General features: G+C 41.1%; 1 protein-coding gene across 2 annotated transcripts in view; it reads right to left on the reverse strand.

The window, feature by feature from the left end:
* Positions 1 to 24840, reverse strand: part of PLEKHA7 (pleckstrin homology domain containing A7) — a 144777-nt gene extending 119937 nt beyond the window's left edge. For both annotated transcript variants that reach the window (XM_059474286.1, XM_059474284.1), the window contains exons 1-2: positions 24677 to 24840; positions 24503 to 24560 (exon numbers count right to left, since the gene is read on the reverse strand). In XM_059474286.1, coding sequence (XP_059330269.1) covers positions 24503 to 24560; positions 24677 to 24689 — 71 coding nt within the window. In that variant the 5' untranslated portion in view covers positions 24690 to 24840. The remainder of the gene's footprint in view (positions 1 to 24502; positions 24561 to 24676) is intronic.
* Positions 24841 to 26513: the final 1673 nt, after the last annotated feature.

The following is a 26513-nucleotide window of genomic DNA, read 5'->3' on the forward strand; positions in this document are numbered from 1 at the left end:
ATAATATTAGTGAAAAAAATAGCACAAGGAATGACAGCTGGTAAAAGGCAGAACCAAAACAACACTTCTACTGAAGGAACAGTCAACAGTGTAAAAGCACACTTAAAACTAATCCCACTTAATTTTTATGAATACTTTGCTTCTTGACATTAAATAAACTACAGGGCAATTAAAAAATATTTAAATTATTTGCACGTGTATTTATGAACGCTACTGTAAAAATGTTTCTAAATGTAAAACTTTACAGACAGGACAGAACATAATTTTGTATAGATTACATTTTTAAATATAACTGCACCATATGGCTTTATATACAAGTACACACATATACTTGTGTTTATATACATATTATATATTTTGATATAGAGTATTCTGCCAATACTTCTGTTTATTCTAAGACTGTACTGAAAAGATTTATAAGCTAAAATATTAACTACCAAAGTAATTTATTAAATGAATAGCTATTGTTCTTCAGCCAAGAGCAGCATACTGCTGAATACCCTCAAGTCACACAGTATTTATTGACATACACATAGAATTGTGCAACTTTTACTGAATACCTGGAAGTTTCTCTCTCATAAAACTCACATATATAATACAAAAAATTAAAATTACATATATTTATTGAAATAAAAATATATATTTATTTATTGAAATAAATATACATATATTTTTTAAATGCTGTTCTGCAAGTGCTATCACAACATTCTTTGCAAGCACAGTTGTGCCAGGAAAGAAGTTTGTAGAACTAGGAATACAGAGATGCTGAAAAGAGTAACTTTTAGATTGGAGCCTTCAGGATCAGATTACATTAGGAATAGCCAAGAACATAAAGGAGGTGAACATCATTAGAAGCAATCCATGCCAAAGCTGAAAGCACATTTAAATTCATGGCTGAATTGGTATCACAAGAAAGTCTAGCCAAGGAGCCTTTATCCATTTTCTAAGGCAAGACTGCAGCTTGTCCTGGATCAACAGGGAGCACAGGAATCATGTGCAGCAGGACTCCAATTTGGAAATGATTTTTAAAAGGAAGGCACCACACACTGTGTAACTTCCAAACACACATGGGGAGAGCACACAGAATTATAATTTGGACATTTGATTCTGACTATAACAAAGTTGCCCAGAGTACTTAGAGGAGTTAATTTAAACTTTAAAGTTCAGGGAAAAAAACAACAACAAAAACACCCCAACTCACAAAATTTAGTCATCACACTGAAAGAAAAGATGAATACATGTAACCAGTTTGGAATAACATTGTTTAAAACACCATTAATCAAAAAATCTGGGTGAGAAGCAGACAGGAATCTGAAGGTAGCGAGATGGGGAATAAGCCAAGCAGAAACAGAACAACAGGGCAGGGGGAAAAAAAACAAAACAAGAAACAAATTAGAAACAAATTAGAGAGTAACAAATGTTCTACACGATAAATAAATCTTATCCTGTACACCTCCCACTTCCACTTTATTTTTCAAATAAAAGATCCATATGAACACAGGAATAAAAGAATGAAAACTGCCCAAAGCTTAGTTAAAAACAGCAAAATACAGTTTTTAAGACACTTCTCCTTTTTGAGCTTTCTGTCCCTTTTACCACTTACAGAACTATACCAGTAACCACAGCCTTTGCTATAATTTCTACACAGCCTGAAAACTTAACCCTTTATCAAAATGTCGGCTATGTCAAAGTACAATATTTTCTATATAGACAGAAATCATGCTTCTTGAATCAAAGTACCTGTTTTAAAATGCAGAACTCTGACAGTTTTCCCACTTCTAATACATTCCCTAGCATACTTCAGAAAAAGTTAAACTGCAGGACAGGAGAAATGCACGTCAGGAATGTTAACAGCATGCAAAAATGATCTGTGACAAGACTGAGGTTTATGAGATTGTAACTACATTAATTTTCAAGACATTTAGATTTTCCTTAAACTTATTTGAGTGACCCATTATTTAACATTCCTCATTTTCCATCCATTAAATTTCACTTATGAGTACTTCTCACACCTGTCAGCACACTCAGCTTACTTGAAAGGCTATTGTTAAAAGCTCATATAAAAGGAAACAATAAAGACAGATACAGTGAATTTACCTCAGAGAACCGAAAGTTTCTGGAAGAAGTCAAGGTATGAGATTAAAAGCTGACAGAATCAAGCCTTTTATTATTATCAACCAGCAAATCTAAGTAAGCTAACTTAATAGTGTGCAAGTACCACTCATCCCTCAACTTTATCCTCTATTTCACACACAATTTTTGCCTCCTGTCTTTTCATATATTTGCTAATACTCACTCTTAATAGGTGCTTTGGTAGAAAACCCATCAGTAAGGATGATGCACATTCTGGCAGAACACCACAAGCAAGGAGCACTCGCTGGAGGGGAGGTTCATGGCATCTCAGGAGTGCAGCTCCAAATTCGGGAGCTCGGCTACAAGCAAGACGTGAGGCTCTCAAAGTGCCAGCTTGAACTTCTAGTTAAACAGGAGCACACCAACCATTTTGGGAGAGCAAGGGGCACATCCACAGCTGAGGAAAAACTGCCCTACACCATCCTACTCCTTTACACCACGACATTTCCCGTGTCCCTCATCCTGAGTGCAGTTTCAGCCCACGCTGCTCTGACTTGCTGATCCTCGCTGTGTCCTTGCTGGGCTCTCGGCTCCCTTGTCCTCAAGTGCCACTCCAGGCTGGCCCCCGAGCTCCAGCCCTCCCCAGCACTGTTTACACATTCCTGCATTTCTTCTGCCTGGCTGGTGAGCACAGGACCTCCACCACTTCTTCAGCTGATGACAACTCAGATAACTGAATGGAACTTATGAGGCACACATAATGAGAGTTAATTATGTTCACATGATGCAACTGAATTTATGGTCACACAAAACCTCAGCCACTCTGACAATCACACAGACCTAGCAAATCCCCATGCTCAAGGCAACAAGTGCACTGCACTGACTTCAGGAGAGGTAAGACAGGACAAACATGCCCAGGTGCACTAACCCAAACCACAGCAGGATGGTTTACCTAAATCTTCCTCACAAAATTAAATGCATACCTACAAAGTTTTAGGCTAGAATTTAACCACCTAAGAAACATATATGGTTATTAGATTGTTTAGAAATAAACAGCAACAACTATTTTCTTACTTTGGGTACTTTAGCTACATAATTTTGATCTTTTTAAGTACTGACAGAAAACCAGCTCTAGTAAGATTCAAAACCGTAATCTATCATCTAATTTCATCATGTAGCTTAAAAACAAAAACCCTCAACAAATGCCTTAAAATGGATGACAAGTTTGAACATTAATGCTGAAGAAATTTCATTTTCTAAAAAGACAATCTTCAAGGCCACCAGCTGCATCATCACTAAATAACCTTTACATTCATTAATCAAGTCAGACATCTGTTATATTTCAAGATTACCCCTCCCATAAAAACCATGAGTAAAACAAGCATTAAATGCATCTGCCCACACCTATAACAGTGAGTATAACCAGCACAGAGACAGAACAGACACCTGATTTCATACCAATTATAAAAAGTGATGCAGAGATGAAGTAGAAAACAACCAATTACATGTGCTGAGTGATAGGAAAAACAACTCCTATTTGTATTAATAACTTCATTATTCTCCTACTTATCAAATAGTTGCAGGAGAGACTTTATAAACAAGCAAAGCTTTGATATGTGTGGTGCTACTGTTCTGGTTTTGTTCTAGTACTTTATGCACAGAAATTGCAAACCATTCATACATTTAAAGGAATACATCCACAGATAGTTCCAGTCAAACACATATTCTCTCCTGCTACACTAAAAGTGTTCTCCCCCTTCCTTTGTCCTTTGCAAATTCCTGGAATGTCACACACAGAGGATTTTACAAAAGTACAGATGCCTATGCTGGGGTACTGTATTCTCCACACCAATTTCGTCTGCAACAGAATGGCAGCACGTGACATACTGAAAAGCACTGCAAGTATGCACATATGCATCTTGGCCAAATTAACATTCCCAGGATGTGGCCCTGGCTTTAAACCACCAAGCAGACATGCTCTAGTTATATCCCGTAATGATACACTGTTTGTTTTGGTAACTACTGTATTTTTTCCACACCAAGTAATTCAGCAATCACAGAAGTAGGGACTGAGTTTCCTCATTTGCTGACCAGTATACAACTGAGCAATCTCCTAACCATCCTTGGAAAAGCTCATGCCCAAACATTATTTTTATATATATATATATATATATATATATATATATATACACACAGCTGCTCACACTCTGTACACATCCCTCCAATAACTCTTTGCCTTTCCTGTTATCAACTGCAAAAAGCAAAAAATTTTTGGGCAGACCATAAACATGACCTTCACTGTTCTAATGTTTGTTTTGTTTGTTCAAAAACAAACAAAGCATTCACGGTTTAAAATATTTCAAACAAGCATTCATTATTCTAGTGGTATAAATAGAAAACTATTACAAAAAGAATCCAGCCTATTCAATAACCAATCATCTTAACTGAAGATACTTATTTACCAAAGCCATTTTGAAGGCACCAGAAGTCATAAAAATTTTGAAAACTGCCATTTACATCACATGTATGAACAACAGCAATTGTTGTGTTTGAATAAGGCTGACTACAAATACATTACACTACAACAGACTCTTTATCATAAAATCCAAGAACTCTGACAATTTAAAGTAACAATAAGGTTTTACTGGAACTTGCCTGGAATCTCCTCCTTGATTTTCTGGATAGCTCTTCAGTGGAATATTTACTATACTAGCAGCATCTCTGCAAAACTTCCCATCCAAAGCATGCCCTCTGACAAGACAATTAATGCTTATTTTCCACAAATCCAGTCTGATTTTTACCTCACTTCTGTTTGAGCACCAGTTCTGCAGTTGTGTGCTGATGCAAATGTAAAGTCCTGTCATTTCCACACGTGCATGTGTGGGAAGAGGGAGGGTATGATTGTTTTTAAATACAGCTAGCATAACTTGTCATACTTCCCAGACTCTGGATGATAAGAAAAAGGTTTTTGAAAGGTGTTTTATTGGCTGTGTGTATGGGATTCAAGTCATGTATGTATCTGCAGACAAGCACATTTGTTGCATAGGGGTCTACCTTTGGACTTCCACCAGCTTCCCCTGCAGTCCAACACCAATTTATAGCAGAATTTATAGAGGAAAACAACAAAGATTCCATGAGCAATCCATGCCAAGCCCAATTAAGACTTTCAAAACAATAATTACTTGGTGTCAATTATGCCAGCACTTCTTATATGAGCAGGCTTTAAGAATCCAAGCAGGGCTAGCCAAAGACTGCAAACACTTTATTAGCCTTTATTCATTCAACAGAATCTCTCTAAAAGCATCTATAAACCCAAATCTCCCGCAGCTGTCTGGATTTTTTATTGTAACCCTCAGCACTGTGAAAAGAATAGGCCTTTAGTTTGGAACTTGTTATTTTTGCATTTCTATACAGAAACACACTAAAAAAGACTTTAAAAGAGACATACATTAGAGGTTTTTAATTGCCATTCTAGTCCTAATAAACTCTTTTAAATGACTGAAACACTATTCCTTAGCAGTAAACAATAGGAGTTACCAACACATGCACCTTCTCATTGCAAAAATATTCAAATTCTGTAACAGCCTCAAAAGGAAGTTGTTAGAAGACACAGGAGCACCATAGAACCCAGCTGCTTGGGGTTTTTAAAATGCAATATTAAGATTATCCTTTCTGTCAGCACATATTTAGTTTGCCACCTACTCTTTCAAAGCACATTACAAAAAAGTTTTCACAAACTTCTTTTTTAAAGCAAATAAAGTACATTTTCTTTTAAAGAAGAAAAAAGCCCCAAAACAAATAAAGGCAGACCAAGCAATGGAATAATCCAATTATTAGCAAGCAAGCCACAAAACCAGGCACATCACATACAAAAGCAGGAAAAAATATGCAGGACAATTTAAAAAATCCCCCATAGAAAACTACATCGGTAGAATAATTCCTGGTTTTCATAATTAACCATGTCAGATCTAAGTGGATAGCATTATTACAAGTAAGTTATTTAACTGATCACTGGTGCCAACTGGTGCCCTCCACATGAAGTACTCAGAAGGCTTCAGACATCCCCCAAATAATCATGCAGAAATGCTGCAGAACCAAATGACAAAGGCACAGCTGTCTGTTATCCTGAGGCAGAGCACAGCACTCACTAACCTTTAAAGGCACAATTTCAGTAAAAATTTCATTTATGAACTGGAGAAACAAATACCAAGTGACTGAAGTAAATAAAGCTAAAGGTCTTTCCCTAACTTCAGCTGTTATAGACAGAGATCAGATATTATCTTTGCAATTAATAATGCACAGGCAACTGAAGGTTTTTTCTGCCCTTACAATAGTGCTGATCTCTGGTGATTAAATGCAAACTCTGTGAAATGTTTGCATAATGATACCTTGCAATATTCAAAGTACTGGAGGTTGTTGTGTTCATAGTGCACTGCCCCTGTTTTTACTGGTCTCACATTCCATATAAGAAGAAAAGGATACACTGCTATTATCACAATCTCCCACACCAAACCACATTATTTTAAGTTACTGGTCCTAAAAACAGTTCTGGCATCGTTATTTTCTTCAATCAAAATCAAAACTAGACAGATCATTCAAATAAACTTCACCAGACACAGAACTCTAAATGTAGCACAATTCCACTCTGTATTCTCATTCTTTATGTAATTACAGGAATCATACAAAAATCCCACATTATCTAGGAAAACAAGGATCTAAAGCTGCTCTTAGTTACGAAACTAAGGAGCTTAGAAAAAAAGATGCATCATTTCAACTGCTTTCCAAGACTGAGTAATCCGAAGTGAGACATTTAAAAAGCAGATTTATTCTTTAACTGTTGCAAAAAGTTGGCACAAAAAATGCCCTCTTGTGGCACAGCAGAACCCTGCAGAGCCTGCCCCCGGGTCTTCCAACTTAGCTTTTAGCACAAGAATGTGTGACTCAGGGCTTGTTTTGAAACTCAAATGAGATAAGGAAAACAGGTAATAAAGTAAACTAAAACTGCAGGCATCATTCAGAGCTTGAATGAATACTTGAGCCCAGTTTCTCTTTGTGGCTTTTTTTTTTTTTTCTGAGTGTTAATCTAAGCAGTGAGTACATCTGGCCCTCCTATAAACCCAAGCATAATCCAATTCCTGGGGAAAGCTGCTCTCTGCACTGTCACTTCAGCAGATTCCCAAAAGGGGAGGTTTTGTGCTGCTTGAAACTCTTTATTAAGGAATATGTGTAAAAACAATTTCAACGCCTTCAACAATAGGCAACAATTTCCAAGACTGCGTCACTTTCCCCCACCATTAATTCTCAGGTGTAGCACTGACTGTGAGGGGAACAACTGACAGACCACTGCAATGAACAGATTACTCTCTCATGGAGCAGAGCTAGCACAGTACACATTTTTCTGTTAATAGAAATGTGGCTGCAACAGCTTCCATTCCCTTACTTGGAAGCAGCATCTTTCACACAGGTATTATTTTTGCAGCTTCTCTAGCTCTCAGCCTGACAAAATGATATTAAAAGCAAACAAAAAAAGGAAAAAAGCTATTAAGAAACCCTTTAAACTGCAGTCAATCCTCCACAAGCACTGAATCCCTGATGCCCAGAGATGAGGAGGGGCCTCTCCTGATCCTACAATAGAGCACATTCTTTAACACATCCCTCTCTTGGCTGCATCTGCTCAACCAATGGCAGTTCTGGCAGCCTCCCAAATTATTCCTTTTATTCCTGAGACAGTCCCCACCAGCTTGGGTCCCCCTTGCTGCTCCTCTCTGAGCAGTCTGCAGCGAGAGGTGCTGCTCTGCTCTTCCCAAAGCACAGCTCAGGTGGGAAGGAGTTCTGTGGAGGCACAGGGGGGATAGCTTATTGCAGCTGCCAGCTCACCTGCAGCAAGGTCACACTCACCAAGGTGAGCTCCTTCCAAGTGCTCAGATGGAGCTGGCAGCAGCACCCACAGCACAGAGAACAGGCAGGTTTGGAAGTGTTATGTCTGAGACAGAAAAAAAAAATGCATTTTGGTCTTCTGCCTCAGTGCAATAATTAAAAAGAAAACAAGGAAAAAACCCACCACAAAACTGTTTTACAATCTATTCCAAAACCATATTTACAATTACCCATTCTACTACAAACCCTCAGTCAAGCACAAAATTTTAGTTAAGATATTAAGATGACTTTAGAACACAAGGTATTTAACTATTTGACCATCTCACACTTTATCTTTTCAGACAAAAGCTATCCATGTTTGGTTTTTACAAAGGCATTTTAGAAGTTTTCAGTTGAAGCTCTGAGAACTTTTTAAGAATACTTTTTATAAAACTAAAGCATTTTAAAATTAAGTTACTGTTTAATACTCAGTGAAATCACTAGGTTAATTAATCTCTAAGGGCACAGATGCGAGCGCAAAAGAGTTAAATCTTTTTTGACACAAGCTAGTGAGCTTTTTCTCAATACTTGGCTTGTCTGTAGCTGCGATGGAAGTCTCCCCATGAAGAGCAGGGTGCACACACTATTTGTAGTGGTCTGGGCCCCCCAGACAACAGAACACCAATAAAATGGTCATGGAAACACACCCATGGCTGGCAATGAACACCAGAACAGATTCCCCTGGACAAAGCCCTGCCAGCCATGCTGCAAAATCACTCAAGCAGTTCAGAAACCAGGCAAGATTATGGTGACAGAGATAAGCAACCAACATGACAACACGGAGAACCAGCAGGATTGAGATATTTTTCAACATTTTGCTCACCCATCACTTGCAGTAATGATTCTCAAATCAAAAGTCATTAGGCTGCATTCTTCCAGGTGGAACAGTTCAACAGCCCTTTTCTTCTTAAATACAACTGAGCTTTTCATCACTTCTGAAACCAATAAATCAATTTTTCCTTCCAGAGTGATCCTTGCTTGTGTCTACTTTCTACACCCTGATCTTGCTAAGGTTTACTATCAGCCACTGAATAAAACCAAGCCATAGGAAGATCTACAAACTTACCTGGTCAAGATCCCAACCTAATAAAAGCTGCCATTTTCACACAGCTGTATGTAGTTCTCCTGCAGTGCTTACAGAATATAAGTAATAGATGTATGTGTGTGCACACCCACATAAAAGGAGTAAGATGGGTTGGGGAAGGAGAGAAAAAGCAATCACAAGTGTCCTTATTACCTCAGAATGATTGTTAGGCCACACCTAAGACTGGAAGAGATTAAGTCTCCAATCAGTAGCAGACTTCCCACTCAACCAGCCTTCCTCAGGCATATCATAACAAAAAAGTCCATAATCCATCCCAGATCACTCACCTGAGTGCTGTTCCAGGACGTCTGCAGCTCTCTTAGTCCCTCTCTCCTGATTCTGGAAGGCAATTCTCAGTCTCTGTACCACCCATCTCGACTCAGCAGGTCTCCTCTCCAGAGCACCAGCCTACCCATTCAGGCAGAGAGCACAGTTTCCCAATCCCTGCAGGAAATAACTCCCCATAATCCCTGAGCAGCAAGGAAGGTCTGTCATTTACAACATCACTTAGTGATGCATGTTTCAACAAATGCTATGGATTGCACAGGTCACAGGTATTTCACTTTGCTTCAAACAAGGAGCACTTCTCCATCAGCTCCAAGGCAAGAATTCAGGTGACAACTGTGGGTCCCTCAGTTTACAGCCACTCCAAGTAGTTAAGGTAACAAATGATACAGGAGATCCTTATACCAGGCAACTTTGAAAAGGCAGTTGAGACATTTAAGATAAGCTGCTTTAGCAGGCAATCTAAGAAACCTATATAAAAAACCAACCACATTATTATTATTAAGAACATACTAAGCAGCAGCCCATTTCAGTGGGCTGGTGTGCCTTTCCTCCAAGCATTCAAATTACTGCTTTTCAAAACTGATAATCTCTAAAATCTGTCATTCTTTCAGTATTTTTAAAGTTTATTTTCAGAGAAACATTACGTAAATAAAAACCTGTTTTTCATGCCCTGCAGAAACTGTTTTCAGCACTGGTGGGGGAGGGGGATATCAACCCAAGAGCTAGAAAGCTTTGAAGGGCATTCCTCCCCTCCTGCATTTCAGACTAAGTACAAACTCCTTCCTCTACTTGTCAGACCTGTTGACAAGCAAGTAGCTCTCCTCATGATTAACCACTTTTAAAAATAATAACAAAAAACCATTAAAAACTTGACAGTTAGAGTTACCATGGTCTACTTGAAAACTGATTTAGTGAAAGGAGCCTTTATGCCAAACAATGGTAAAGATCCACACATTGAAACTGAAGGAAAATGAACATAAAAACATCTATAAACTGAAAGTTTACTGCAAATTTTTGACTGACCCAACTGAAGCAGCATGAACTCCAGAAAACACTTCGGACAGAATAGCTCTTACCATTTTATAAAGCTTTTGAAAGAGATGCAACTATTTTTCCCTAGCTTAAAAAAATACCCAATACAGAAATATTTCCTCAAAGGAATTTGTATCAGTAAGTATAGTATTTATCATGTTTTTATGAAGATGGCAATGCTCACCTCTCAGATTTATTTATCCAGCATCAGATACCAAAGAGCTTCCACTAGAGAGTCTTTGACCTGCTTGAGCTTCAGGAATACTCACTGCAGGGGGAGGGGAGAAGGTGCTAGCTATGTAATTACAAATGTATTTTAACATAAACACATTTTGACACAAACTGATTAGGAAGAGGGAATAACTTCACTGTCAAAATTTTCCAAGATTAGAGTTCTACAGCTTCCTTAAAGAATGGAAGCCACTACAAAATCAATTGTTACTTTAGAGGGAATGACACACAGAAAAAAATTATTTTTGGGGTTTATTTTACATACAGTATTCAAAAGTCCAGAGGAGTATGTTTGGTTTTTCCCAGTAGGTGAAGTCTAAAGGCTTGCTTTAAGACCTTGATGCCAAATCATCTCAGGAGCTTTTCGAAATGCACGCACACATAATTATTTCAACACAATACTACAAAGGCCTTTCCCATCATATTTTTGGAAACTCTGCACTTGAACATGATCCTTGTTAATTTAATTTGCCCATAACATAAGGTGGTAATTAATGTACTTCTTAACTACTTTCAAAAATTTTGTTTAATGTTTTAGCTTATGGGCAAGTACAACAAAAATATTTCCTTCTCTCATTCAGTGAATTCACTTAACAAGTATGTCAGAAGTGAAGAAAAACTACCAGGAACACACTTAAACCACTTTTTCTTTTTACAATTTATGACCCACTAGGAATGGGAGAACAAATTTGCATGGCTTTAGATTAAAACCAGCTTGAAAAACAGAAAAGGAAATCACAATTTACTAATCAAAATTATCTGAAGCACTCAAGAAAAAAGTACATTAAGATTTTAAAAATCCATTTGTATCACAGACAATTAGGACGTTTTATTTTAGCTCATATCAGAAGTGAAATTCCAGTGGGACCCATGTATTAACTATCACCATTTAAATTTTTTTGTCACTTCTACCCCAGATCACCAAACATTCATTTCTGCAAACACATGGTGCATTATGAAATATCCACTGAAAGATTTAATATATCAAATTCAGAACAGCTCAGAACATTACAAAAAACCTACAAGTAAACAAAAGTATTTAAATGGTTAAGCAGGGTACAGTTGATAATCAGAAGTAATTCTTGTTCATGAAGACAGCTGTTCAACTGCTGACAACTGTAATTTCTGTGATTGTTACAGAGAAGTTATTTTGTCTACCTCACAAACAGTTAAAAGCTTCCAGAAGGTTGAGTTTTTTTAAAATAATCCATTCCTAAGTGGCAGGTTCAGCTGTACCCTAAACTTCTTAACTAAAGCTCAACCTAAGAAAGAAAACCACAGTCAGCTGCGAGGGAAGCACACTCTCCTTAGATCAGCAGGACACTCTAATTCTTCATGTGTGGGCAATCCTCCCAAACCACAGCACTCCCAATTCATTCCTTCTCCATATTTCTACTCACCTCCCTGGCAGAGAATTCTTACACTGGCAATTTAACATTTCCACTGCAAACATCAGTAGCCAAAATAAATGGAATGTCAAGTTAATTGGCATGGAAGAGCTGCTGAGTCAAATTAAGCACAAAAATAAATAATGCACTAGAATTTTTAATATATTTGCAGAGGTCAGCAATCTCTCAATTTCTGTATTACTGCAGAACCAAGAAACCCTGTGACAGAATGTTTAAGAACTCTATTAAATCAATTAAACATATAATCATGCTTAATTTGTATTTTCACCTACAACATTTACAAACACCAAAATTCACAGGGAACAGCACTTCCAGTGCATTCCTCTCACTCAGTTTTACCCAAAACTGTTACACAGACCCAATAACAAGTAAACCACGTTCATTATCATTCATGGAGTTCCTGAAAAATTAGCTGAAAAGAACAGAAAGTTAATATATCATTAACATTCTGGGAAAAACAAAATTCTTGATGCTGAATGGTACTTTAAACTGATTCCATTTGCATTAGCTCATTTGGAATTATCACAGTATATCCAGTGCATTAACAGAATCTCTTATTCTGAAACTAATCACAGAAATCCTAAAAAAACATGAGAAAAAACAATTTTGAATTTTCTTTCTAAAGAAAATAGATATATTATTCACTAGCAGCCCATTATATATAAAAATTAGGGTTTTTTTCTATACTCCGCCTGCCCACAAAGAAAAAGCAACTGGGCTGTTTACAATCTACCTCATCCTAAGTGATGGGAACTACTCAGGAAACAGCTGTGTAACAGTCTAAACACAAATTTACAAGTGTTTTCATTCCCACACACAAACAAGGCTCTTCTGCTCATCAATAATTCAAAGACTACTCACATTGCTTAAAAACACAGTTTACAACTACTTCCTTTCAAGATTTCAGGCAACACTCAATCTGATTTCCACAAACCACAGTTTCCTCGAGCTCCTGCTGTCTGCCCAGCTCAGTGACACCAGAGCAGCAGGCTGGCAACCAGAGGCACTCCCCAAATTGCTGGCTGTAATTCCTCTACTGCACCTATTGAGGAAGATGAGCTCTATAAAAAACTGGACTCCTACAGCTCCCTTCTCTCTGACTGTTGCTTTTCTGGTGAGGGGAAAGTCACATCGTCCATACACAGGAACTTTGATTTTCCTCCTGGGTTTCTGTCTTTAGCCCATGTTATTTATCAATACCATTAAACAGCTTATTTGCTGACTGCTGCATCTGATGAATGGAAAAAATAAAACCCTGGGACCCTCCTTATAGGCAATGCTGACACAGCAAATGGTGCAGAAAGAGAACATAGATGGGGAGAGGGGGGCAGAAGCTGCATTTGAAACCATCCATATTATCCAACATGAATGCTGTTTCTGGCCTTTCCAAGCCCACACTGCTTGCTGTCCAAAATGCTGCATCTCTTTTTTAATTTCTGAACACACAACACATCCAGAAGTCCACACTGAAAGGCATTCAGTTCACTGCTCACCTACATTTCCAGAAGTATTTCACATCCTTCCTCCTCTTTTGCTAACTTTGGTTCTCTCCTTTACACAAAATCAGTTTAAATAGCATTTGCACAAACTTGCAATACTCGGGACATTTAACTACCATTATTAGTTAGAACACTGAACCATCAGCTCAGGCACTGCTGCTCTCTGACTCTGCAGCCACCCCACAGGAAAGTCACAGCTGAGATCCATCCCACCTTCCCCATTTAAAGAAATGCAACACAGCTGGGGAAGGGTCTGCAGCACAAGTCTTATGAGAAGTAGCTGAGGGTGTTTAGCCTGGAAAAAAAGAGGCTTATGGGACACCTTACTGCTCTCCTTAACCACCTGAAAGGAGGCTGTAGCCAGGTGAGGGTCAGCCTCTTCTAGAAACAGGCAACAGGACAAGAGGAAATGGCCTCAAGATGAACTAGGGGAGATTTAGATTGGATATTAGAAAAAACTACTTCACCAAAAGGGTCATGCAGCATTGGAACAGGCTGCCCAGGGAAGCAGTTGAGTCACCATTCCTGGACATATTTAAATTCATTGGCACTTGGGACATGATTTAATGATGGGCCAGGTTAATGGATGGACTTGATGATCTGAAGTTTTGTTTCCAATCTAAATGATTCCTTGCTGTAGTCACTAAAAGGAGTAGATGTTTCCTTTAGTGCAGAAATGTTGTTGAAGCTCTCCAGCAAAGACAAACACACCATTGTGCAATGTCACTACTCTTTTCTTGCAGAGCTAGGAGAAAACGTGCAATTGTACAGTCCCATATTTCAATGGGAAAATTCAAAAAAAGATCCTTTGCTGGTAATAGAGTTTTCAGATGTTTTCCTTGTGCAGAAGTCCACCCAGCACAAGAGTTATTTAAAATTTCAACCTCATGTAAAATTTGAAGACAATTCTCCTAAAAACCTCTGGATCACCTGGAAAACCAGCAATATCGTTGCAACGCTTCAAATTGCCCAGTGAAAGAGAAACCACCAGACTTTAAAAATTCATATTATTTGTAAATCTCTCAGCAAGAACTACTCTGCATCAGTACAGCAGCTCCTGCTCAGCAAATACTGGGTATTATGTTTAAATGCCTTAATCAGGTATTTTAATAACCTGTGTTTAACTTTGACACCAGATGCTCTGGGTTAGTAATGTTAATTGTGACTTCTGCTTCTACCTGAAATAGTTTTTAATCCTTCAACTCCAAGGAGAATGCAGAAGCAAAACCCGAATTTCATGCCCAACAATCACATGCCACACCAAGGAAACATACCTAAAGTCATAAAAGTGAATGCTGTTTTTACTTCTTTCCCAGAGGATGCTGTCATAGACAGACCTCAGTAATTTCAATTTCCCTTCCACCATTCTGGTGTCTCAGTATTTCCAGAAACAATTCAATATTCTCCAGGGAATACTGAAAGTGACAATTGAATTGACAAGTCAGTATTCTACAGGGAAGGCAGGGAAATGCAACTCTCAAGAAGGACTCCTGATCCAGAGATTTAACTGGCCACCTTCTTAGGCAAGTTAGCAATAAGGGGAGAAAAACCAGACACTGGAAAATATCTATTACACTGATACACTCCACTGAAGTCAAGATTTATCATTCCACATTTCAACTGAAAGGACTAAATATCCTGTGAAATGAGTATATCAAAGCCCAACTTTTACCTGTAATCTCTTCATTTGAAGAATTTCATGTAATGATTTCACATGAGAAATAAGTCATTGACTTTTTTTTTTTTTAATGAGTTCAAACTGCACCTCACTACAAAGCCAACTGGAAGAGCAAAAGTAAAGTGGTTAGGCTATTTAAAATTGAATACTGGGAATAATAAAATGCAGTGTTGAAGGAATAAATTTGATCACTAAGTGAAATAGTTTTAGGCAGTCAAGTATTTATGTGCTGAAAAAGTAAAGCACAAAAGTAGCATTTAAACAACAGCATTAATCCATGATTTCCAAGGACAGAAATTAAAACATCTGCTCAAAAGCCACTTGACAATATAATTGCCTTAATTGGAAAGCCAGCAAAGACTTTACATTTAAAAAATTGCATGTTCATGAATTCCACTCTTCCAGTAAAAGAATTTTAAAATAAGGCTAATATTCTGAGATGGCAACAATAAATATCAAGTGTTTGATAACTGTCATCTAAGAAAAATTGATTTCAACATCTTGCAGCTAATTTTTATTAATTTCATTTTAATTTTGTCCAGGAGATTCAACATGGCCTTGAATCACCATGTCCTCTGTGGATCAACTGCCTACACCCAGATTTTGTCAGTGTTATCTCACCCTGCAGACAGCTAATGTTATAACTCCTGATCTTCAGCAAAAGGTACAGAAAATGTGACTGCTTTACCAGCCAGTGAAAATTACATAAAATGAATCACAGCCATTAGCACAGTTCTGTCTCCAGATGTGTTTAAAGATTTTGCTGAAAAAGATCAAACAGATCTATTATTCCAGGTATTAGGATAAGGCCCAGTTATTTTCTTTGATTCAAAGCAGGCATTGACTCAAGCACTCAGAGGTTAACAGGCAGAGCACACATTTAAAACATCCAAAAATTGGCTTAAAAAGACACCCATTTTAAAAAATAATTACTTTAGCTTTTGGCCTCTGATTTATGCTGCTTGATAGACAAACACTGCCTTTATCTTCTCATTGCTCTCCTTTACACTGGTATCAATTTCCTAAGCTAATCAAAGCAAATCTTCCTTCTCCCTAGAAAAAGAACAAAAAAGTAACTGCAAAAAGCAAAGAACAATAAATGTGAAAGTTGAGTGAAAATTGCTGCTCAAGCACTTTGCCACTTTGAAGATGAATGTGAAACTATGACATTTTGAAACAAATATGCAACTTGCAAAAGGCAATAACTACATTTTTTTAGAATAAATAAAACAGAAAATTAACAACAGCTTTCCTGCTCACTCCTATTTTACAGAGTCTATACAGAGCTCCTCAAAAAAGTCACCTGCATGTTGCACAATTAATGTGTATTTTCAAATGCTTCAGTCAGCTTTTAATTCAGGATATTTGGTCTCTGGTAAGTAAATAAAAATATAATAAAAGTCCTCACTTGACAAAGAACTGTAAATAAAATCCAGTATTACTCAAACACTTCATTTCAGCAGTGCATCCCAATCTCATTTTAAAAGTTTTGGTGGTTTCGGTTGTACTTTTTATTAAACTAAAGATAAAATCTTTAAAGGTACAGATAAGCAATAAGGAATACAAGGGTTTAAACACAAAACTTCAGGCAGAAAAGCACATACCTAATATGTATTGGTAACAAGATTTTTTTACCTGTCTAGACAAGTCAGTGAGATTCTTGCCAAGTACTCCATGGCAGGCAATCAAAAGGAGAAGGGTTGGGTGCTTAATCAGATTCTTCTTGGATTTTAACATCTTTAATTACAAATCTGCTTTTAAATTAAAAGTTCTGCTTCTAAGGACATAGAGCAGACCTTGTAAAACAGTCTAATAATGCTGTAGGAAAAGACAATTAAGCTATAAATAAAATGCCCCATCTATCACTGTTATCCAAACCAAGGCCATAATAAAAAAAAATTTAGAAGTTTAAAAAGCACATCTAGAAGGCAAAGATGAAACAAATTAGATTTAGCAGCAAACCAGAGTCTACAGTCATACTGACTAGAATTGGATGTGATATTAAATAAATGCGATCCCACATTTATTCAAGCCAGTCTTGCAGAGATCCAGGACTGCAGTACTGGAGCAGTACATTTAATCCGTAGCAAAGAAATGTAAATATTTGAGATGACAGCAAACTTGGATCAGCAGTGAGGTTAAAACTCATTTTAGTATAATCCATCTGCAGCAAGTGGAATGATGGGAAAATGCAGGGTATAGAACCCATGTATTTCACAGCTACATAAGGCTTCTCTTTTCTCTGAAGCACTTGCTAAGATTGCTCAGGATTGCCAGACCTGCCTGAGAAAAGGTACCTTTGTGTTTCCTCCATTGTAAAACACAAGAACATCCTGCACAATGTATTTGCCTGCAGATAGGCAGTCCTTCTAACTAGGTCCAGTAGCTAGAGTTTACTACTGATAGAATGAAGAAGCAACCTTCTTCAAACAAAACACGAAGCATTAATATCAAGATTCTGCTGTCCCAAATATTTGAGATTCTCTCTTTTCTGGCAGATAATGGGTAATTAATAAAATAAAATTAAAAGTGTTGAATAAATTGTTTCCTCATCTGATGTGACAGGCATATTGCACAGGTGTAAAAGGAGTCTGAAATGTAACTCAAGGTTATGAAAACTACTTTTAAGACTACAGCAACACCTGCCCAGCACAGCTGTATGACTGTATTTATGCTTAATCTTTAGACAGACTTTCAGAAATATTGAAACCCTCACTGCCATATACACCTTCTTTAAAAAGGCACAGACATTCTCCTGCACAGAACCAAGGAATGCAGAACTGGACAGTGCTTTAGGAAAGAGGCTGAATGAATGAAGCTTTTCTTACACATTAATGTTCAAAAAGCTGGAATGTGTAGTAAACAAAATGTGGAGGCTGGCAGCTTTGAATAACCAATTGATGCCTTTGTTTCTGAGCTACAACACAAGGAAGCCACATAATCCCAATCAGAACAAAAGAATGTTGCTCCATCTCCCAGAAAACTTGGATTTCCAGAAGCATTCAACACCTAAAAAAGCATCTCACTCTAAGTGTGTGTTATCCTTGCTGGCCTCTTCAAGAAGTCCAAATTTAGTTTTCTAACATGTGTGTATCTTGGAATAAAGGCAAACACAGATTAATGAACCAAGCTAAGTACTTTGTGGCGCAGTCTTGCTTTAAAAACAAACAAACTCCAGCACCTTCCCTTAGGTGCTCCTCCCTCCCCTAAGGAATGCACACCATATCCCTCTTCATTCACATACCTTGCTGAACCAAACCACACACGGCATTTTCCTTAGGCACGGTTCCAAGCCTGCCCTTCTAGAGGGCACTCTGAAATTCAGGCACCATGCACAAAGTATCCTTTTCCCACTTTCTGGGAGCTGGACTACAAAGCCCTTCCTTTGCTCTCTGCAATTGCTGGCCATCCCTGCCCTAGCACAAATCCATCAGCATTTATTCCACTCATTAATGAGTGATCTCCCATTTTTACCGCCATCAAAAAGGACACGGAATTGTTTCCACTAGCTGGAATGAAACACAGCTACTGCACCCAACCAGCAGATCCTATATTCCCAGCTCAATTCTGCTCACAATCCAGGACAACAAAATGTAATAAACAGGCTGTCTGAGCAAACCGAACGCGGGAGAACGAAGGACAAGAAAGAGAGACAGAGAGAAATCCGTACAAGCAGTGAGAGTTACTTTCACTGTGTATAGTTCTGCTTTCTCACAGCTCAAACTTTCTGCCAAGAAAATTTGAGATGAGAAGAGGAAGAACAGCAGAGTTTTTCCCCAGCTTTCCTCCTGCTGCCAGGAGCCAGCAGAGGCCGCTGAAGACCACGGATCGCTCCCGCAGAACTGCGGGATGGGACAGCAGCTTCCCGACCCTCGCCTCTCACCCCATCAGCCACTTCTGGCATTTTTCTTCCACTTCTCCATTCCACACCCGCTTTTCCATCCGTACAGATTACCTCCGGGAAGTCCAGTCCCACTCAAGGGCAACTCCTGCCCGTGGGCTATCGCTGGTGGCCAGAATGCACATTGCTGCACTTGGTGCTCCCAGGCTTAACCAAACTAGATCCGCTGCCCCTTGCTCAGGAACCACTCCAGGCTTCTTCCCCTAAAAGTTACACCCCGACAAAACCCACAAAAACTCCACAAAACCCGCACAAAACCCATTCACACAAAACCCATTCATTTCACCAGAGACTATCCTCACATTTTCTAGAGATGGTGTGAACATATCACTTTTGGTGAAGTTCACACGTGGTTCCAGCTACCCAATTTTTATTCCACTCCAGGAACTCAAACTGGCCATGCACAGCTGTGACACAGTGAGGTGAACCCAACCTCACAGGTGGGTTTCATGTCAGTTCATGTACTTGCTTATACATTACCTTTTATCTAAACACAGGGTCATGAACCACACAAGGAACATCATCTACACAGATGAGGACCTCATCATGAGGGTCATCACTATTCCTTACAGCAGCTAAGTGCTCCAGTATCTTTTACTTCTGCAGGAATAACCATCATGGAGAACAGAGCAAGAAATAATAATTTGTTTACAGCAGGTCAAGGAACACCTACAGTACACAGTGTTTTAGCCCACCTAAACAGCCACAAAAAATGATTCTGTTTTCAACATCTTACTAAGAGTGGAAAAGACAGGAATTTCTGCAGGGCAGAAGAAACCTGTTGATTAAATTTATTAATGAGATTATAAACAATCTTCTGAGATAATCAAAAGGACTGAACTCAATAATCCAGATGGTCTCTTCCCCTTTGGGCTCTGTGATTAAACAATCATTGGGTATCACCTGTAGCCCACTGTGGGTGAATCTGAGCTCCTGTATGGTTTTCAGTGAATGTACATGCCTGGCACAGCAGAACCAAAGTTAAAAAGGCAGACTTTTTTTAGTGTGCTTTGCTCTCTTGCTATTTCCAAACACTTGAAACACATACCATGCATATTTCCTACACACAGTACAGGCTAAATGCAAGAATTAAAGAATAACAGTTGCAAACAGTTACTGACTATTGCTATGCCAATTTCATGGGTTTGTTTCTTGCACATCAACTTTGTTACTCAAAGAAGAGGCCAAGTCGAACTGGAAACTGACTTCAGAAACAAATAAAATGTTAACTTGAGATATTTAAGTGCTGATTTCTACTTTTTTTTCCTAATTTTAGGCTACAATTTGAATGCATGATTACCTTTCAGATGTGCAATACCATTGCAGCTTTCAAAAAGAACCTCTGTAGCAGCAGTACACATTTTAACATATTTAAATACAAGCCAATTAGGTATCTAACCCTGCAAGAACAGATCCTCCCACACCAACAGCCACCTCAATCTTTGTAAGAGGGTAGTAAAAAAGCATTCTACACTTCTCAAGCTTTCCAACTTCCCCAAGTCTTTTGGATGACCAGGAAAAGAGAAGCAAATGGAAAGGAAAACCTGCACTGTAATGCACACATGCACTGCTTTACCATCTCACTGCCCTCCCTGCATGTCCCATCTCCTTCCCCACAAAGAGTTTGCCAACCACAATTAACATTTCACATCAGCAACCCAAGCACCAGAAACAAACCAGAGCCAGTGCTGTCCAGTGCTCATTCAGCTCCACGGATGCTCAGCAACAAGCTTTCTGCAGGGACTCTCCCATAAAGCACTTGCCCCACAAACACAAAGTATTTGAAAAACATCAGTAAACAAAAAAAAAAAACAGAGATGGAAAAGTGTAGTGCAAGCTGTGTTCAGCACTCAAAAAATGTGGCAACCATGATACTTTCAAAGACTACTACATGGAGATCCAGAAGAATCAGTTTATACATCACTTATTTAATGTTTTATTTACTGATTTTAGGATAAGAGACAGCACTGCCCTAACAGGGTTTGCCACTATCAAGAAAACCTGAGGAACATTTAGAACAGAGAAAATCATTTGCAAAGATATGTATGAGCATAAATGGGAAGAACTGGAACGTAGTCTCCTAACTTAAATTACAGTTCTTAAAATTTAAAACAGTACAGAAAAAGAAAGACCTGCATGTTTCAGCCAATTGGCAGCATTCACATGTGCTGTCAGTGTGGGTGTCTTCCCTAAACAGGCAAACAACCTAAAGTGCAGAAAACTGAGAAATTTTTGAAGCCAAGAGAGCACTTTTGTTGTTTGAGAGCCTCACAAAAGCAGAGGACTCTGTTCACTCACACGCAACAAAGATGACTTCATACTGCAAGAGGTGCAGAGAAGAACCACAGGAGAACCAAACAGATGGAGAGCCCTTCTTAAAGGGATGCACAAAGAACTTGGCTTGCTCAGTCGAGCAAAACAAGGCAAAGAGTGAATGTGATTTCAGACAAGCACCTCATGTAAATAACCAAAGGGAAAACAGCACCCCTTCCACTACAGGACAGCTGCCCAACCACAGAACAATCTAAACCAAAACATTCCAACAAACATTCTAAACCACAACACGTTCATTTGGAAAGCTTCTACCCAACAGAAGTGGAGTTTAGGAAATTTCTAAACTCCTCTTAGGTGGAAAGGGGAGAAAAACTTACCTGGTTTTGATATGAAGCTTGACCACCTTTGTTTCACTTTATGATGAGTGAAATGTGATGACTTCATGATGACTTTAAGGTTTCAAACCTTTGTTTTACTATATAATGTCTCAAGTTTGTCCACAGTATCGAAAGAAGCAATAAATGGAAGTAAATGGACATAAATGGCCATAAATGGACATGGAAGTAAATGGACATAAGATTTCCTAAGTTTTTTTACATCAAAGACAACTCACATCTAATATTTTATCTAATAGTTTCATGATATCTGTACCAGAAATCAGTTATGTAAATGGAGTTAGCCTGTATATGTTTAAATAAAATGTTTGATTGAAGTTATTTAAAACAGCAGTAATACTTCGTAATACTTTTAATTTCATTAGAGAAATAAGATTTACAAGATCCATTAAATGGCCCATGTGGTTAAACTACAATAGGTTGTATTAATTGTGGAAATTACCACAAGGGAGAGGGGTTACTTGGAATGTTCCTCCTGACACCCTTCAGTAAATTAGTATCCAAGCAGTAACAATGTGTTTGTGAAATTTCTGTAGACAACACCATACTGGAACTGTCACCAGTACAGAGATAACTGGGTAGTTACCCAGGAATGTTCATGGCTTTTGAGAGCTGGAATGCCAGAAAATGCAATTTAAGAGTACATCATGTGAAATCATGCATTTAGGGACCAGTAACCTTTTCTGTAAGCTGAGAGCTCATCACATGGAAGCAACACAGGAGGAATGAACAGAGCAGTGAGGTATGGAAATCATCATCTAAGGATACGGATGTTTACACGAGCCCAACAAGAGCTCAGTATGCTCACGGAAGAAAAAACTGAGAAATTCCACTAGGCTGAGGGAGCCTCTGAGCTGAAATTAGAGAGGCTAGAGCAGTGCTGGGGGAAGTATCGCTGCTGAGGAGTTAAATATTGTATTCCATATCAGGAGGATCTTTGCTCTCAAGCAGTTCAACTGAACAGATTTATGTTAAAACGTTGCTTTGTCTCCTCACAAAACCTTGCTTGGCTGAAGATGACCGAGTTTATTAAACTGCTCAGTAAAATGAGCACACTCCATTCCTCATTTCATTTCCTGCAGCTGTTCCAGCCCAAGGTAAAGAGCACTATTAGCACAAGTTATGAAAATGCACTGCACAGAACTCTAATTCAATGGATCAGAAATCAAAAGTTTTGCAGCTGCCTGACAAAGAAGATAAGAGATGGTCTTCCAAACAGAGCAGTTGGGAAGAGGAATTTAAGCTGTTGCAAAGTTGCACTAGTAAGTTTTTGGAAAAGACAGCAAAACAAACAGATGTATTCCTACACTTAGAAGTTTATGTACCCATGTAAAGGATCTGTTTGCAGTACCTTTAACAGACTGGACATTTTAGAGTTCCATCTCTGGCCTGTGCAACCAGCAGAACTTTTATTCCTTCCTTTCAACACCCTGGCCATAGATAAAGGGTGGCAGCTCTAAGTGTTATTCAGCTGCTCTCCAATGCTTTGCTACTGCCTCCTCAAGAGTCAAGGGCAAAACTATCTGCTCAGCCCAGCACTGTTAGGAATTCTCTGGCTCAGACAAATGAAGATTGAATGCCCTTTTTTCCTCCACTTTAGGTGAAAAAGGGACATTTTAGGATCATCTGGAATTTTATTTAACAAACATCCTACATGTGAGACATTTGTTATACTTTCAGTCAATTGCTCCTTCACCTAGCCCAGTATGGTTTGGAAGTTTGATATTCACTAAAACCTCAAGTTACCCAAAGATCTTGGGGTAGACTGCAGGCATTTCAATACTGGACAACTGTGACACTGCTGTCAGCAGTTATTGGGGCAGTACTCAACAACCTGGGAGTTCTGCACTGCAGCAACGAGATAGTCTGAGCATTTTCCAGTCTTTTTCTGGTGGTTTCATTAAATTTGTCAGGCATGCCGATTTGCAAGGGAAAACGCAAAGGCATCACACGTGACACGTGACTCTAGATCCAAGATGTACCAGAGTTTTACTCATTTGATTAAATCTCTACTTTTACATCGGTGTTTGTCTTTGTAAAAACCTTATATCTGCGATGTTTGAAAGAAGCTCTCTCAGTTATCCTACTTTACTGCAACACGCTTACATCTCATAGAATAAAAGCACCTCAATAAGCAGCACATCCCTGCCGGTAATTGCTCTCCGAACAAGAAACGCCACATGAAAGATCCCGACAGCCACCACCAGCCCTGGCAAGGCAACTTCATCCGCTCAGCCCCGTCTCCGGGAAGAGACACTGGAATCCTTTCACTTGCAAAACTTCCCGGGGCAGCGTCCACAGCCACGAGCCATTTAAAATAACAAAACCGCCATTCACCTTCCACCTCGGCCGGCGCTCAGCCCGGCAACGCTCCACCTGCCGCAAACCTCACCGTGAATAGCGGCGAGGGGGGGAGCAGCCGGCTCGCAAACAAACGCACACACAAAAACCCCAAACAAACAGGGAAAACTCAAGTGCCGCCTCCAAGGAAACCTGTTGCTGACCACCGCCGGAGCGCGGCTGGGGGGATCCCGCATCCCGCCGCGCCCGGAGCCAACTTTCCCGCTGGCAAGGCGCATCCCGGTGCGGGTCACCGATGAGCACGGCGGACGTGCGGGCTCGCTGCGGGGGCGGCCGGGCTGAGCCGGGCCGGGGCCGGGGCCGCGCCGGCAGCGCCCCCCGGCCCTGGGCGGTCGGCGCGGGGCCGGGAGCCGGTACTCACTCGATGAAGTAGCTGGCGCCCTCCTCCGAGAACCCCTCCTCCCATCCGCGGGGCAGGTCTGCAAGGCACGGGGGACGGGGAAACAGAGAGAGAGAGAGCGGGAAGGAGGGGTGAGAACTTCGCCCGCGGAGCCTCCCGGCCCCGGAGGAGGGGGCGCCGGCCGCGGGCACCCACCTGAGCGGATCATGTGGCCGGAGTTGACGGGCTCGCCGGTGCGCGGATGCAGCCAAGTGGTGCGGCGGGTCAGGTCGCTGCGAGGGAGAAGCGGAAAACATGCACCTGTTAGCGAGGAGGGCGGCGGCGGCGGCGGCGGGGCCGCGCTGCCCCCGCGCCCCTCCCGCGGCTGCCCCTTACTCGATGAAGAAGACGCGCCCGTCCCTGCAGACGCCGTAGGACCAGTGCTCAGGTAGAGTGTCCCGCCCCACCGCCGCCGCCATGTTCGCCGTGCGCGCCGCCGGCCGGGGCGGGGGTGCGGGCGGGCGGGCGGCCGGCGCTGCTCGGCGCCCGGCGCCCGGCCCTGCTCGGCAGCGCCACCGCGGCGCGGGCGGGGGGCGACACCTCCCGCCCCTCGGGAGGCCGCGGCGGCGGGAGCGGGAGCCCGCGGTGCTGCCGCCCGGCTTTGTCCGCCGCTGCCCCGCGCCCGCCCCCCGGCCCCGCCTGGGCTGCCGGCCCCGGCGCGGCGCTGCGGCCCCCGCGGGCACCCCCGCCGGCCGGCACCCGGGAGCCGCACATCCATCCCCGCAGGCGCTCTCCGCCCGGCGGAGGGACCGGGATTGTCCCGGCCCGCTCCCGGAGCCCGGGGGATGTACAGGTGTGAGCGCACCTGGCTGCCGCCGTGCCCCGGGGACGCGCTCCCCGCGGCGCCAGGTGAGGAGGGACGGACAGGCCGCGGGGACTTTGAACCTCGGGCACAGGGCACGGGTGCACCGAGGTGAAAACATGGCACACACGCAGCAGCAGCCGGCCGACAAAGCAGAGCTGTCCCCGGCACCGGGAGGGAGCTGTGCCAGCCCCTGTGCTCATCCATGACCTAGGGCAGGCAGGAGGGTAACGTGAGGGAGCCCGCTCCGTGCACTTCAGTGGGGCTGGGCCGGCTATCCGTCAGAACAAAACCCAAAACCCTTCCTGGTGCTGCTGTGCTGTGTGGGGATGCTCCGGCTGAAGTGCTCCAGTCACTCAGAATGTGGTTTAGAGTGGATGGGACGAGCAAGGAGCGGTGTGCCCTGCAGCAGAGCCCGTAGGTTTCTCACTCTCATCCTAGCGCCAGCCAGCAGAGCAGGGATGGCTGCCAGGTGGGCAGTCCTGGCCAGCACCTTGGCTTGGCCCCAGTGCGAGTTGCAGCAGGATTGGCAGAGCCAATTCAGGGGCTCAGGGTGCAGAAATTCCTCTTTCCATGAGGGCAGCAGCGGCGGAGCCAGGCACGGCTCTGTGGGGTTCGTGCCGTTCTGATACTGGGGAAGACAGAGGGATCCTAAAGGCAGGAAATGGGACGTTGGCAGGCTTGGCGTGACAGGAGAGTGTTAAACGGGAAAGACAGGCTGTAAAGAGAGGTGGGAAAGGGTAGGTGGGTCTGACTGGGGTCTGGTTAGTGAAGAAAAACAGAGGAGACCAACTGAGGACACGGCTGTGGGGGACAGGGAGAACGCCAGCATGCAGTAGGAGAGTGTAAGAGGGCAGAGTGCTGCAGTACAGGGAAAATGACAACATTTGCTTTTCCTTCTAAATAACCAAAATAAATCATCAGAAGAAAGCAGGAGGCAAGAAAAGCAGCATCAGACAGGAGAGAGAGGACTTTGCTTTATTTCACTGTCAGTTTCAGGCAACATTGCAGATCTGGTGCATCAGGATAGCTTTGATAGCTTTTTTGACCCCTTTTGGAGAAGATACTGTATATATACACAGTATATACTATATATATATACACACTACACTAGAGTCATCTAACAGCCAGGAATGGTCATTAACAATCCACTGAATTACAGTTTATCCCGTTATAAAGCAGTAGAGAGTA

This window comes from Ammospiza nelsoni, chromosome 6, assembly GCF_027579445.1.
Source record: "Ammospiza nelsoni isolate bAmmNel1 chromosome 6, bAmmNel1.pri, whole genome shotgun sequence".
In the NCBI taxonomy this organism is placed as follows: domain Eukaryota; kingdom Metazoa; phylum Chordata; class Aves; order Passeriformes; family Passerellidae; genus Ammospiza; species Ammospiza nelsoni.